We start from the raw sequence: 13462 nt of genomic DNA on the forward strand, positions 1-13462 counted from the left end.
GTACATAGCATCAATGCCTTCATCATGCAGGAACTGCTGACACACTGACATGAGGCCTAGCATTGTCATGCATCAGAAGGAACCCAGTGCACCTGCATATGATCTCAGGATCTCATCTCGGGAAAGTAATGGCAGAAAGGGTACCATTGTCTAGCACATGGAGGCCTGTTTGACCCTCCAAAGAAATGTCTCCCCACACCATTGCTGACCCACTGCCAAACCAGTCATGGTGGAGGATGATGCAGGCAGCAGAAAGTTTTCGATGGCGTCTCCAGACTGTCACATCTATCACATGTGCTCAGTGTGAATCTGCTCTCATCCGTGAAGAGCACAGGGTGCCAATGTCAAATCTGCTAATCTTGGCAGTCTCTGGCAAATGCCAATGGCCTGTACGGTGTTGGGCTGTAAGAACAACACCTACTTGTAGACGTCGAGCTCTCATACATCCTCATGGAGTCTGCTTCTGATAGTTTGAGCAGACACATGAATGTTAGTTGCCGGCTGGAGGTCATTTTGCAGGGCTCTGGCACTGCTCCTTCTGTTCCTCCTTGCACAAAGGAGGAGGTAGTGGTCCTGCTGCTGGGTTGTTGCCCTCCTACGGCCTCCTCCACATCTCCTGGTGTACTGGCCTGTCTCCTGGTATCTGCTACATGCTCTGGACATTGTGCTTACAGACACAGCTACAGTTCTTGCCACAGCTCGCCTTGATGTGCCATCCTGGATGAGCTGTACTACCTGACCAACTTCTGTGGGCTGTAGGCACTGCCTCATGCTACTGAACAGTACTTCTAGGGGTGAGAGTAATGACAAAATGCAAAAGTGACCAAAACAACAGACAAAAAGGATGAGAACAGAGAAATTGTCTGAGATCAGTCCCTGCAGAATCACTCCTTTTTAGGGGTTGTCTTGCTAATTGTCTATGATTTCTACCTGTTGTCTGTTCCATTTGCACAACAACAGGAGAAGTTGATTCCCAGTCAATGTTGCTTCATAACTGGACAAGTTGACTTCACAGAATTGTGACTGACTTGAAGTTACATTGTGTTGTTTAAGTGTTCCCTTTATTTTTTTTTTTTGAGTAGTGTGTACACACACACACACAGAAGTGAGACAAGCAAAGACGTTAATTCTGGAATTGTATTTTTTTTTTCAAAACTTCAACATGCTAATTAATTACAACTTATTTTAAATAGATCCAGCCATTATGTAGTAATACCAATTAGGTGCAGGTTTTTTTTTTGTATTTTTATATAAAGCCATATTTAAATGGGAAAACAGGTTTTTGTGTTTTTTTTCCATATCTACTATAAAATTGTCTAATTCTGTCTGTCTCTCTGTTAGTAAAGGAAATCCCGCGTCGCTGATTGGTCGCGGCCGGCTGCAAATTGGCATGGAATTCGTATGACGCACGCCACCGCCGGGAGATCTGCGGCGCTAGCCACTGATCTCCCGACGGTTGCAGCGGGTCACCTCCTGCCGCACGGAGGTTAGCGCCGGTCACCTCCCGGCTGCGTTAGTATCCCGACCGAATGCTATAATACCGGGTGCGCTAGAATCAGGCCACCCTCTAGTGTGTATATATATATATGAACAACGACAAAGCAAGGTCCAGCAATAACGTGAGCAATCCAGGATGCTGTTAAAAAATTTTTTCTTTTTATTCATAAATCCATTAAAATGCAATGGTCCAAGCAGTTCAAAACAGCAATAACGCAGGAAAGTCGTGCAGATAGGACTACGCGTTTCAGCGGAGATTCTGGACCGTGAAGAAGGCGGGTTCTACCGCTGAAACGCGTAGTCCTATCTGCACGACTTTCCTGCGTTATTGCTGTTTTGAACTGCTTGGACCATTGCATTTTAATGGATTTATGAATAAAAAGAAAAAAATTTTTTTAACAGCATCCTGGATTGCTCACGTTATTGCTGGACCTTGCTTTGTCGTTGTTCACATTTGTATGGATGGACTCCTACATCCAGATCCGGGCACAACGGAGTTAACCAGGTCAGCTGAGGTTCCAGGTGGTTCACAGGAGTGAGCTGGTCTACATTGTTGGAGATATATATACACACACACACACACACACACACACACACACAGGTCCAGGATTTTAGTCCTTTCATTCTCCACCACTTTTTCTGGGGTCTCCCGCCTGGACTTAGGAGGTCTTAGCCCATATGCTGTTCAGATGTTCTTGTATGCTTATCAAGCCTCAACCACACTGCTTTCTGTTGATATACGATCTTTGGTGCTAGACTTAGGGTGGAGAACTCCATACATTGTGAGGAGCTTTAGTGTCTTCACATCTGCAGCTTTCATCTCTTCTTTTGGCCAGCAAACTATGCCAGCAGGGCATATGTATTGATAACAGGCAGGGCATATGTATTGATGGTGCAGATTTTATTCTTCCCGTGGAGCTGGCTCTTCAGAACCTGTCTTACCCATTGATGGTATTTGGATGTTGCTAATGTCACGAAGTGACTGACCAATGCGACACGACCTACGGTCACCAAATAGCAAAACAAAAAACACATCAGGGGACACCAGAGGAAACAATTACATTGATGGTCCCTGCGATAGGGAACAGGGAAATTGACACCTCCTGCACTCTCCTAAGGATGTGCCCTGATCTCCCTGACGTCCCTATACAGGTTTTTTCAACCTGTCGCCCAGCAGGATACCTAAGCCCTTGCTTGCCCTGCACCTATCCCTAAGTATGGAATTGGCAAGTGAGGACACTGGTCCCACCGCTGCACTAATACAACACATCATGGTTACCGTATCCCTGTGGGATGCCAAGATACTCGTAGCATGTCTGTACATCTGCTACGTGCCCTGCTGGTAATTCCACTCCATTGGACTTGACTACCTTGCCTCTCCTTATTACCAACCAGAAGCACTTCTCCAGTCCGAAAAACATCCCGATGTCTTCACTTTAGATACTTGTCAGGTGGATCAGTGGATCGATATCTCATTTGTTTTTCACATAAAGCTTGATGTCATCCATGTAGAGGATGGTGGCTGATGGTGCTTCCACTCTTGAACTTGTATCCATAGCTGTTGTGAACTCTCTCTGGCTTTCCTCCGGTGATTACTGAAGGTAATGGAGCTGGTCAGATTGACAGAGGGGTTGCGAGTTCTCTTTCTGGGCTCCCTCTGGTGGTTACTGGAGGTAGTGGAGCTGATCTTATTGACAGGCTTGCCACCTGATAATGAGGAAGACGATTGGAGATCTGGGGTTTCTGATTGGGATTTAAGACAGCTGACTCCCTCTATCCCTGCTGGTGATTTTCTTCCTGTGCCTCCTGAGATCTGATGTCTCCTGCTCTGTCCCTGCATGGTTCAGCTAAGTGGTTCATTTGCTATTCTGTTTGCATTTAATCTGGTTTTGTCTATCTCTGCTTTGTGCGGGTCAGCCAGCTCCGGCTGGGGCTGTGCTGAATCACTGCACATATGTTACTGCTTGTGCCAGTTTGTTTTGTCCCTTGTTATATTGGTCTATTTTTGCTTTGCTTTAAGAATATACCAGAGTGCTGATATAGTGGCGGCGAGGTTGTGCAACTTCAGTGTTTATTGTGCATCAGACGTGTTGGACTTTTTGCAGGGTTTTTTGCATGATTGCAGACAGTGTCTTTCCTTTCCTGTCCTGTCTAGTCAGTGTGGGCCCCATCATTTGCTCAGTCTATTTTCCTGCCTGCGCTTGTGTTTTCATCTTGTCTCACCGACAATATATGTTTGGGGGATATCTATTCCTTTGGGGTCTGCTCCGGGGCAGTTTAGATATCCCCTTTCTTGCTTTAGGCTTAGTTAGCTCTCCGGCTGTGCCGAGGCATCTAGGATCATCGTAGGTAGGCTCCACGGCTACTGCTAGTTGTGTGGATAGGATTAGGGGTCTGCAATCTGCTTAGTTACCAACCTTTCCGGTTATCTGTGGCTTAGCCTGGGCCTGCTACCCTCCTCGGTGACCCATTCATAACACATAGCCAGACTCTGTATTTATCTTACTGAGGGGGTTCAAGCCTATGCAGAACAGCAATGGGGACAGTGCATCACCTTGGTATATGCTACATTTGATGGTCACTTGTGCTAGTTGTTTTGAGTTGACTTCCAATGTTGTTCTCCATAGCCCCATTGAGTTTCTGAGGAAGGTTCTTAATTTCCTGTTGACACTGTAGAGAGCCAAGCATTCACAGATCCATGTGTGTGGCATTGAGTCATAGGCTTTCCTGTAAGTCAATCCAGGCTGTGCTTAGATTGGACTGTCTGGATCTTGTGTCTTGAGCGACTCCTTAATCTACAAGGAGCTGGTGCTCTGGCGTCTGTCTTGATGCCTTTTTGAGCAGGATTCATGTACTGGTTCATATGGTTCTGTAGCTTGGTGGCTATGATGCCTGACAGGAGTTTCCATGTTGTTAGGCAGTAGTTGGATGGAACTGTTCCTTTGTGAGGATCCTTCATGATCAGCACTGTTCTTCCTTGTGTTAGCCAAGCTGGGTGGTGGCCTTCTTCTAGCAGTTGGTTCATCTGCTTTGCCATGTCCATGTACCGCTGTTAATTTCTTTAGCCAGTAGGTGTGGATCATGTCCGGGTCAGGTGCTGTCCAGCTCTTCATGTTTTTGACCTGCTGTTGGATGTTTGCTTCTGTAATGGTGACTGGTTCTTGCTCTAGGTGGATGCTGTGTTTCATTCTCAGAACTTGCAGCCACATTGCACTGGTGTTGTGTGCTTTTTGCTTCTCCCATTTGTACCTCCAGTATTGTTCAGTCTCTGCTATGGGTGGAGTTGCTGCCTTTGTGCTGTTGTTCTGTAGTTGTGAGTACACTTTGGATGGTTCTTTGGCGAACCGGGCATTTATCTTCTTGGCCTCAGCTTCTCTAGTGTATCTCCCTAGTCTTTGCTTAGCAGTCTCTAGGGCTTCAGCTTGTGTCAGGTACTTGTCTAGCTTGGTCTTAATCTTGATCTTTACACCTTTCTGGTATTTCTGTTAGTTGGTATTTCGTGTCACGTTGATTTTTGTCTCCAGCCTTCTTTTCCACATATTTCTGTTGTTCTTTCTGCAAGATCAGTTTATTAGTTTGAGTTATGGTGGTGGTGGTACGTATTGATGCAAGTACTCGATTCGGCCAGCTGCAGTGCTCTCTAATGCAGGATTGGATCAGGATCTTCAGGGGGTTGCACATGTTTTTCTTCATGATCTGCATGTGTGCAGTTGATCCATCTCAAGTTGTGATAATAGTGTAGCTTTCTCTTTATGATATTGAAACGTTGGGTGACTAGTTGTTTCTCAGTCAGTGGACATGCAGGTCTTATATCCATCCAGAGTTTCCTCATACGCTTCATACGACGCGGACCTTGTTTATGCGGGCGAGGTCTGAGCCGGCTTGACTCTCTTTGTGACACTCTCATATTTATTGAGGTAGGCACTATAGAGCTGGTAGTCTTGACCAAGGACCACTACTGGTATATTATATAAGGCAGAGCCAGGATATGAACCTGAGGTAGTATTATAGTCGAGAGCCTAAGTATATAATTTGGGAGCCTTAGTATATAATTTATTTTTAATTTATTTTCACAGGTCAGAACCCCAGTCTCCCATGTCATACGCTGTGCACTTAACCATTACACTATACCAGCCACTAATTTTTTTTTTTTGACATTTCAATATGTGTTTCACTTTTTATTTTAATCCCACTAGGGGACTAGAACTTGTATGAGCTTGATCGCTCACATAAAAACTCACAGGCATTCAATTAGACCAGGGGCAGACACAGACAGTAGTGGGCCCCTGTGCAAGAAATTTTTTGGGCACCCCCAACCCTTCATAGGGCAACAAAGTTATTTGTTGTTATCTAATATAGAGGCTACGCAGGGCTGGATATAATATATGTATAGAACAAAATGTAACCCCCCCATAGAATATAATACAGTCCCCCACCATATAGTATAATGCAGCCCCTCCATAGAATATATGGCAACCCCCTCATAGGATATAATGCAGCCCCTTATATAGTATAATGTAGCCCCTCCATAGAATACAATGTAGCCCTCCTCATATAGTATAATGCAGCCCCCATAGAATATAATAAATATAATACAGCCCCCCTACAGAATATAATGTAGCCCCAAATAGAATATAATACAGCCCACCTCCCCATAGAATATGATGTAGCCCCCATATTATATAACACAGCCTCCCCTTATAGAATATAATGTAAAATGTACCCCCCATGGTATATAACACAGCCGCATAGTATATAGCCCAGCACCACATGGTATATAGCCCAGCCCACCATGGTATACAGCCCAGCATGGTATATAGCCCCCCCAGAATGGTATAATACAGCCCAGCATGGTATAATACAGCCCAGCATGGTATAATACAGCCCAGCATGGTATATAGCCCCCCCAGCATGGTATAATACAGCCCAGCATGGTATATAGCCCCCCAGCATGGTATAATACAGCCCAGCATGGTATATAGCCCCCCAGCATGGTATAATACAGCCCAGCATGGTATATAGCCCCCCCAGCATGGTATAATACAGCCCAGCATGGTATATAGCCCCCCCAGCATGGTAAAATACAGCCCAGCATGGCATATAGCCCCCCCAGCATGGTATGATACATCCCAGCATGGTATATAGCCCCCCCAGCATTGTATGATACAGCCCAGCATGGTATATAGCCCCCCCCAGCATGGTATAATACAGCCCAGGATGGCATATAGCCCCCCAGCATGGTATGATACAGCCCAGCATGGCATATAGCCCCCCCAGCATGGTATGATACAGCCTAGCATGGTTTATAGCCCCCCCAGCATGGCCCCACAGTCCAACATGGTATATAGCCCCCCCAGCATGGTATACAGCCCCCCAGTCCAACATGGTATATAGCCCCCCCAGCATGGCCCCACAGTCTAGTACTCACACGGATTTAAAAAAAAAACAAAAAAAAACCCCACACTCCTCACCTTCTCCTCATGCCTGCATTGCTCCCGGCTCCTGTCTCGTCTCGGCTCCTGCCTCCTCTCCTGCACTGCCTGGTACACAGTGAGCGCGCAATGACGTCATTGCGCACCCGCTGTGTCAGAGGCAGAGCGGGGAATGATGGGAGAGGGAGCGTCAGCTGACGCTCTCTCCTCCAGGCTCCATCATTGCCTCCTTCAATGCGGGGAGCGGGGGGTGTGGAGTCGGCGCTGGGGGCAGGCGGACCCCGCTGCCTCACAGGGGCCCCTTTGCCTCCCGCAGCGCTGCTCTCCTCATTGCACTACACATGGCTAATTTGAATTTTGACATAATTAGCCATGTGGTGCTGGAGGTTGGAGGGGCCCCCGTGCAATGCACGGTCTGCATGGGCGGTAGGTCCGCCCGAGTTAGACCATGACTTAGGTAGAGTCTAATGGAAGTAGTGAAATAGCAGCCATGTAGGGGTCCATTGCTAGGCCTCCAGCTGCCGTGGCAACATGTTGGCACCCGTAATCGCATGTAGAGGGTTAAACTGCAAGAATCGGCACGTGAAGATGAGACAAAAGCAGGTAATTCAGCCCTGCGTCTGCTGCTAATCTTGTGGGTACACTTACAGTGCCTGCAGGATCAATCTGACACAAATGTACTTTACAGAGTGGGTGATGGCATGCAGCTACGACATACATTTTTGCCGCTTGTAGGGAACCAGTTAAGTCAGATTTTGCTGTTCTCTTTGTCATCTTACCCACTGTATGTTTAACTTACAGACATATTTCTATGGCTCTGATGATCTTCATTTTAACCCCTTCATGACCTTGCCAGTTTCCATTTCTGCGCTTTCCTCCCCTTACTCCAAAAGCCATAACTATTTTATTTTTCCGTCCCCATAGCCATATGAGAGCTTGTTTTTTTGCAGGACAAGTTGTAATTTTGACCGACACCATTACTTTTATCATATGATGGACTGGTAAGGGGTATCAAAAAATTTCCATGTGTGTTGAAATTACAAAAAAAAAGTGCAATTCCACAATTGCTTTGATTTTTTTTATTTACCATGTTCACTGTATAGTAAAATGGACCAGGCAATACGATTCTCCAGGTCAGTACGAGTGAGCAGATACCAATCATGTAGAGGTTTTTTTTTATTTAAGCGGTGGAAAAAAATTTGGAAATTTGAAAGAAAAGAAAATTTTGCTCATGTTACCATTTTCTGAGGCCTGCAGAGTTTTCATTTTTCTGAATATGGGGTGGCGTGATGGCTTATTTTTTGCACCGAGCTGATGTTTTTATGGATACCAATGACCGGCAACGGGGGAACCAGCAGGCACCCAGCTGTCATGGCTACTCAGCAGCACCCCACCAAAGGCAGGGACACGACCTTTCACGCAAATGTATGTCAAAGGTCATGAAAAAGTAAAGTAACACGATCGAGTACAAATGCATACCTGTGCATAGCATGCTTCTTCTATGGCTAAGCCTGTTGCTAAATCCACCTGCAATTAGAAAGCATTACAGGATTAATGTTTATCTCATACAATAAAGTACTATATGATCTTATTAGATGTCCAGGGTTTTGACTGAGGTTTAAAATGATATATGATCTGTGCAAAAACGCAATCTTTTCAATAAATATTAGCGACATTTTAACATGGATCTTTCACTAGATTTTACAATACAAACTACATACATTGTTAGATATATCTTAGACGTGATGAGGCCTTTTGAAAATCCATGTGCGCTGTATCACCTTTTTTGAAAGCATCACGGTATAATGTTAAACTTAGAATTTTATTAGTACGGCATTTAAGTGATCCAATTGTTGCCTCCATTCTGAGCACCATAATAAGACAGTCCTGCCCCGGAGCACAGGCATATGATTAACTGAAAACTTATAACTGATTACACAAGAACCACAAGACAGATTTCACAGCAGGCATAATTTTAATCAGTGTAACAGTGTCAATGCAACCCTCTTCTCCCACTCTTGACACACTGATAGCAACACTGCAGAAGAAATGCTAGCACAGGCTTCCAGTATCCATTGTTTCAAATGCTGCACATCTAGTATCTTCACAGGATAGACAATTGCCTTCAGATGACCCCAAATATAAAAGTCTAAGGGGGTCAGATTGGGAGACCTTGGTGGCCATTCAACTGGCCCACAATGACCAATCCACTTTCCAAGAATCTATTCATGTAGGAATGCTCGGACCTGACACCCATAATTGATGGTATGGTGTGGTATATGGGGTACAAAGATAGTGGGGCCATTCTTCATCAATGGAAACCTCAATGCCACTGGATATCTGAAATTGCTACATGATGATGTGCTGCCTTCTTTATGCACTGAAGATGGCATGTTCCCTGAGTTTTTCCAGCAAGATGGTGCACCACCACATTGTGCGTGTCAGGTCCGAGCATTCCTACAAGGAATCTGACCCCCTTAGACTAGCATTTTTTCTGCAGAGTTGCTATCAGTTTGTCAAGAGTGGGAGAAGAGGGTTGCAATGACAATCCAACACAATGGGCAGCACTTTGAACACATTTTATAAGTTGTCATAAACTTGTAAATAACTCATGAACGAATAAACTTGCGTTAAAACCAAGCACACCATTGTTTTTCTTGTGAAATTCTCAATAAGTTTGATGTGTCACATGACCCTCTTCCCATTGGAAAAAATAAAGCTGGATCCAAAATGGTCCACTTCAAAATGGCAGCCATGGTCACCACCCTTCTTGAAAAGTTCTCCCCCTTATACTAATGTGCCATAAACAGGACGTTGATATCACCAACCATTCCCATTTTATTTAGGTGTATCCATATAAATGGCCCACTCCTGTATATTTTATGATGACCATTAGTATTTCTGGGTATACCCAACTAAAAACAGTTCTGTACCTGAGGTATTTTGTTCTACCTTTTAATATTTATATGCTTTTAATAAATCTGGTTTAATAAAGATTTAATATTGACATTTTGGTGGCATAAAGCTTCTTGTTTTTACTGAAGATAACCACGCGGGATCTTTTTAATTTTTTCATATGGTTTCTGGACTGCAGCACTGCAGGTTTCCTTGTGTGGAGTCTTCTGTGAAGGTGAGCTGACTTTCCCTCTTTTTTGCATACATTGAATAACGGAAGAGAAAAGAACATGCTCTGAGTCTCATTATTCGGACATGCAGATCCACAATGGATAAGTAAGGATCAATGAAACTTTATGGGTCCATGTGACAGCATGCTGACGTTTACAATGGATGTGCGTATACATCCTAAAGAGATACTACTTCTTATCTTTTTAAGCGAATCCTGGTTTTGGCTTCAATAATCACATATAGATATGCAAACAGAACACAAAACGTCTAATAACACACTTAGGAGATGATTCATTAAAGTGTTTTTGGAAGAAAAAGTAGGATAAAAACTTTGAAAATACCACTGCGTGAGGCAACATAGCAGGTCAAAGGACAATTAAAGAAATGAATCAAGAAACTTAGGAGGTTGATTCAAACTTTACACAATAATACATTGCAAAAACATACCGTACCTCAATGCCTTGGTTGATGGCCAATTTAGCCATTCTCATTGCAATTGGTCCCTAGGAATCCAGAAAAAGAGGAATAAAAGAACAGGTTATTGGGAAAACAGTAATAGTGCATTTATTTACGATAAAATAAAGGACATATATATAAAAATAACATTCAGTAATTTTACACAATAAGAATTACCATGATATGGTAGTATGTCACGCTGAAATTAGCTGACGTTTAAGTGCGGGCCGATGCGGTGGTTGGCAGAAATGTTGTGATATCATTAATAAATCTGAATTCCCTTGATCATAGGAGTATCGCGTACACTATCACACCAGCCTAGCTTATGCACACTTTGGGTATTGTAATATCCAGTTTACACAGTCCGACACAATGTGGTTGTCTTTTGGCTGCGTGGCGGTCTTCCACCATTGACTAACATGGAAAGAACCAAAAACTACAAATGCCATTTTTATGTATGGTACAATGATCTAAGTACAGGTTAGGAGAAATAGTACAGGGTCTATAAAAGATAGGAAAGGCTGCACAGGAATGAAGCTGTGCTAATACATATAAGCATACAAGGGAGTTTTAACTCAAATTGAGTACTAGGCTCATTTTTCTTTTTCTTCTCCTTTATGCTATTTTCTTATTTTACATCATAGCTTAGCCATATGGTATCAGTACTGATAGTAACAAGGTTAATGAACCTACTAAGGAAACGAACATACTAGGATTGCAAAACTGTTGATAACACCTTTACTTTTCCAATTTAAATTATTAAAGTATATTTAGTTGTCTAATGGTTGGAGATAAGTACATTAGCAAATGTCACACAGTGTACAGCATGTTCTACATCTGTTTGTTCCCGACGTAATGCTTCCCTGTAAATCCGCAAAGCACAAGTTCTGCAATACAGAGATTTATCTAGAGCAACCCATAAACTGCGGCGCTGACTCAACTGCAAAGGGAGCACATATTCATTCATTTTGCCAAAAAGAACCAATATATTTCTATAAAACGTTTTTTTTCCCCTATGTATTCAGTGGAAAATGACATAATAAAAGGATTACTGCCTTTACATGCCCACCTGGGAACTTTATTTTATAATATTATTTTATTACAGTTGTGCGGAAAGTTTTACAGGATTATGATCATGTGGACACGTCAGTAATCGGTGATTGCTGGATCAGAGCAGTGAAAACTTCCTAGTTTGCCGAATTCCTGACATGATAATTATGTCATACTGCTACGTAATGGTGTCACAGGGCCTACAAATAAGAGGAGTTGGGGATCATCACAGACACACAATCTTTATAATACAAGCAGTGAGACCATGGGATGGGATGTTTGATTGCCGTATGTGGAGTCAGGAAGGAATATTTCTCCTAAGAAGGGGCAATTAGCATCTGCGTCATGAGGGTTTTGTTTTTCTCTGGATCAACATGATAGATTTTAGGTTGTAGTGGATGGACTTGTGCCTTCTTTCAAACTTGTAACTAAAACTATTAAACCATGTATCCCAAAGGTAGGAGATTCACAGGGGTCAGCAAAACATTTAGCTCAACTTTACAGCTGTGTTCACACACAGCATCTTTTTAGCGGATTTTCCAATAAAACCGCTAAAAATAAGTTTCCCGTTAATTTCTATGCATTTTGCACTTTTTGTGCATACTGATGTGTCTTTTACTGCGGAAAAAACACTTCGCGGTAAAAAACGCAGCATGCTCATTAATTTCGCGGATTTTTCCGCGTTTCTGGCTATTTCTATGCGTCTTGAAAACGCGCAGAAAAAAACGTATAAAAACCGCGCATTTTTTGCGCAAAAAAAGCGCAGAAAAAATTGCGCGGTTTCTGGGAAGGGAGTCAGGTTTTTCAGCAGAAATTTTCTGCTACGTGTGCACTTAGCCTACTTGTTATTTAACTTAATCAGTTACTTAGAATTTTTGGTTAGGCCTATGGCTTTCGGTACAAAACCAAAAGCCTTGGTGACCGTAATGTCAAACAAAGCAATGCAATACCGACCCTCACTATCTGTGCTGTTACCAATAAATTACCAACACGGGTAGTATCTCTGATCTCAACAGGAGAATAGTTCTCAATCACACCCACCCTCCAGTTGGCCATGGGACTGTATCAGCATCCTGACGTACTGTATATATGCATAACATTTTACAGGATATACGTCCGTTGAGAACACTCGTGCATGTCATTCTGCAGTAAGGGCTAAAATACATGTTAGCCATCAGAGATCACATATTGGATTGCCCCACTATGGGTGCATTCATATTTTGCAGTCACGTATCCATATCTATTAGTGACAGATGCACGGGCATCAGTGTAACTCATGGGCTGTTCCCATCCACCAGACTGGGAGTTATTCCTACAGAGTCGTTCTCCATTCTGGCTCATTGAAGTCTATTCCCCCTCTATTTTCTATATTCCCTAAGAAAATACTAAAGATACTTATGTCTAAACATACATTTCAAGGTCAGTAGTTACTTAATACTAATTACCTGAGATATGAATTCCCGAGCTAAAGCAACAGCCCTTTGATAAGCCGCATCTCCTTCATCATTTTGTTCTGCAACATGGCTGACCAAACCAATGGATTTTGCTTCATTGCCATCTAAGACACGTGCTGAGAATATAAGCTCCTTTGCCAAAGCAACGCCAACCACACGTGGTAGCCTCTGTGTTCCTCCTGTATTACAAGAAAAGATTTATAGAAGCATTTTTTTAATGGATCATATACTGTAATGTCTGATTTCCTGGTAATCATGCAGTTAGGAAAATACCAATTCTAGTTACAAATTGACAAAACAGAATGATTTACATAAGACATTAGGGAAATGTGATTATTGCACACACGGATGTAAATACGAAGAACACATATCTGGAGTGTTGTGAAAAAAATACAAAAGGATATATGACGATTTATCTGTAACAGTAGATGGATCAAGTAATATTTC

General features: G+C 43.0%; 1 protein-coding gene across 2 annotated transcripts in view; it reads right to left on the reverse strand.

Moving 5' to 3' along the window:
* Positions 1–13462, reverse strand: part of AUH (AU RNA binding methylglutaconyl-CoA hydratase) — a 379877-nt gene that overhangs the window by 5931 nt on the left and 360484 nt on the right. For both annotated transcript variants that reach the window (XM_073575340.1, XM_073575339.1), the window contains 3 exons: positions 13007–13194; positions 10508–10558; positions 8409–8456 (listed from right to left, as the gene is read on the reverse strand). In XM_073575340.1, coding sequence (XP_073431441.1) covers positions 8409–8456; positions 10508–10558; positions 13007–13194 — 287 coding nt within the window. The remainder of the gene's footprint in view (positions 1–8408; positions 8457–10507; positions 10559–13006; positions 13195–13462) is intronic.

Source organism: Dendrobates tinctorius, unplaced genomic scaffold (assembly GCF_039654945.1).
Source record: "Dendrobates tinctorius isolate UK_male_01 unplaced genomic scaffold, ASM3965494v1 ptg000044l, whole genome shotgun sequence".
NCBI classification, from domain to species: domain Eukaryota; kingdom Metazoa; phylum Chordata; class Amphibia; order Anura; family Dendrobatidae; genus Dendrobates; species Dendrobates tinctorius.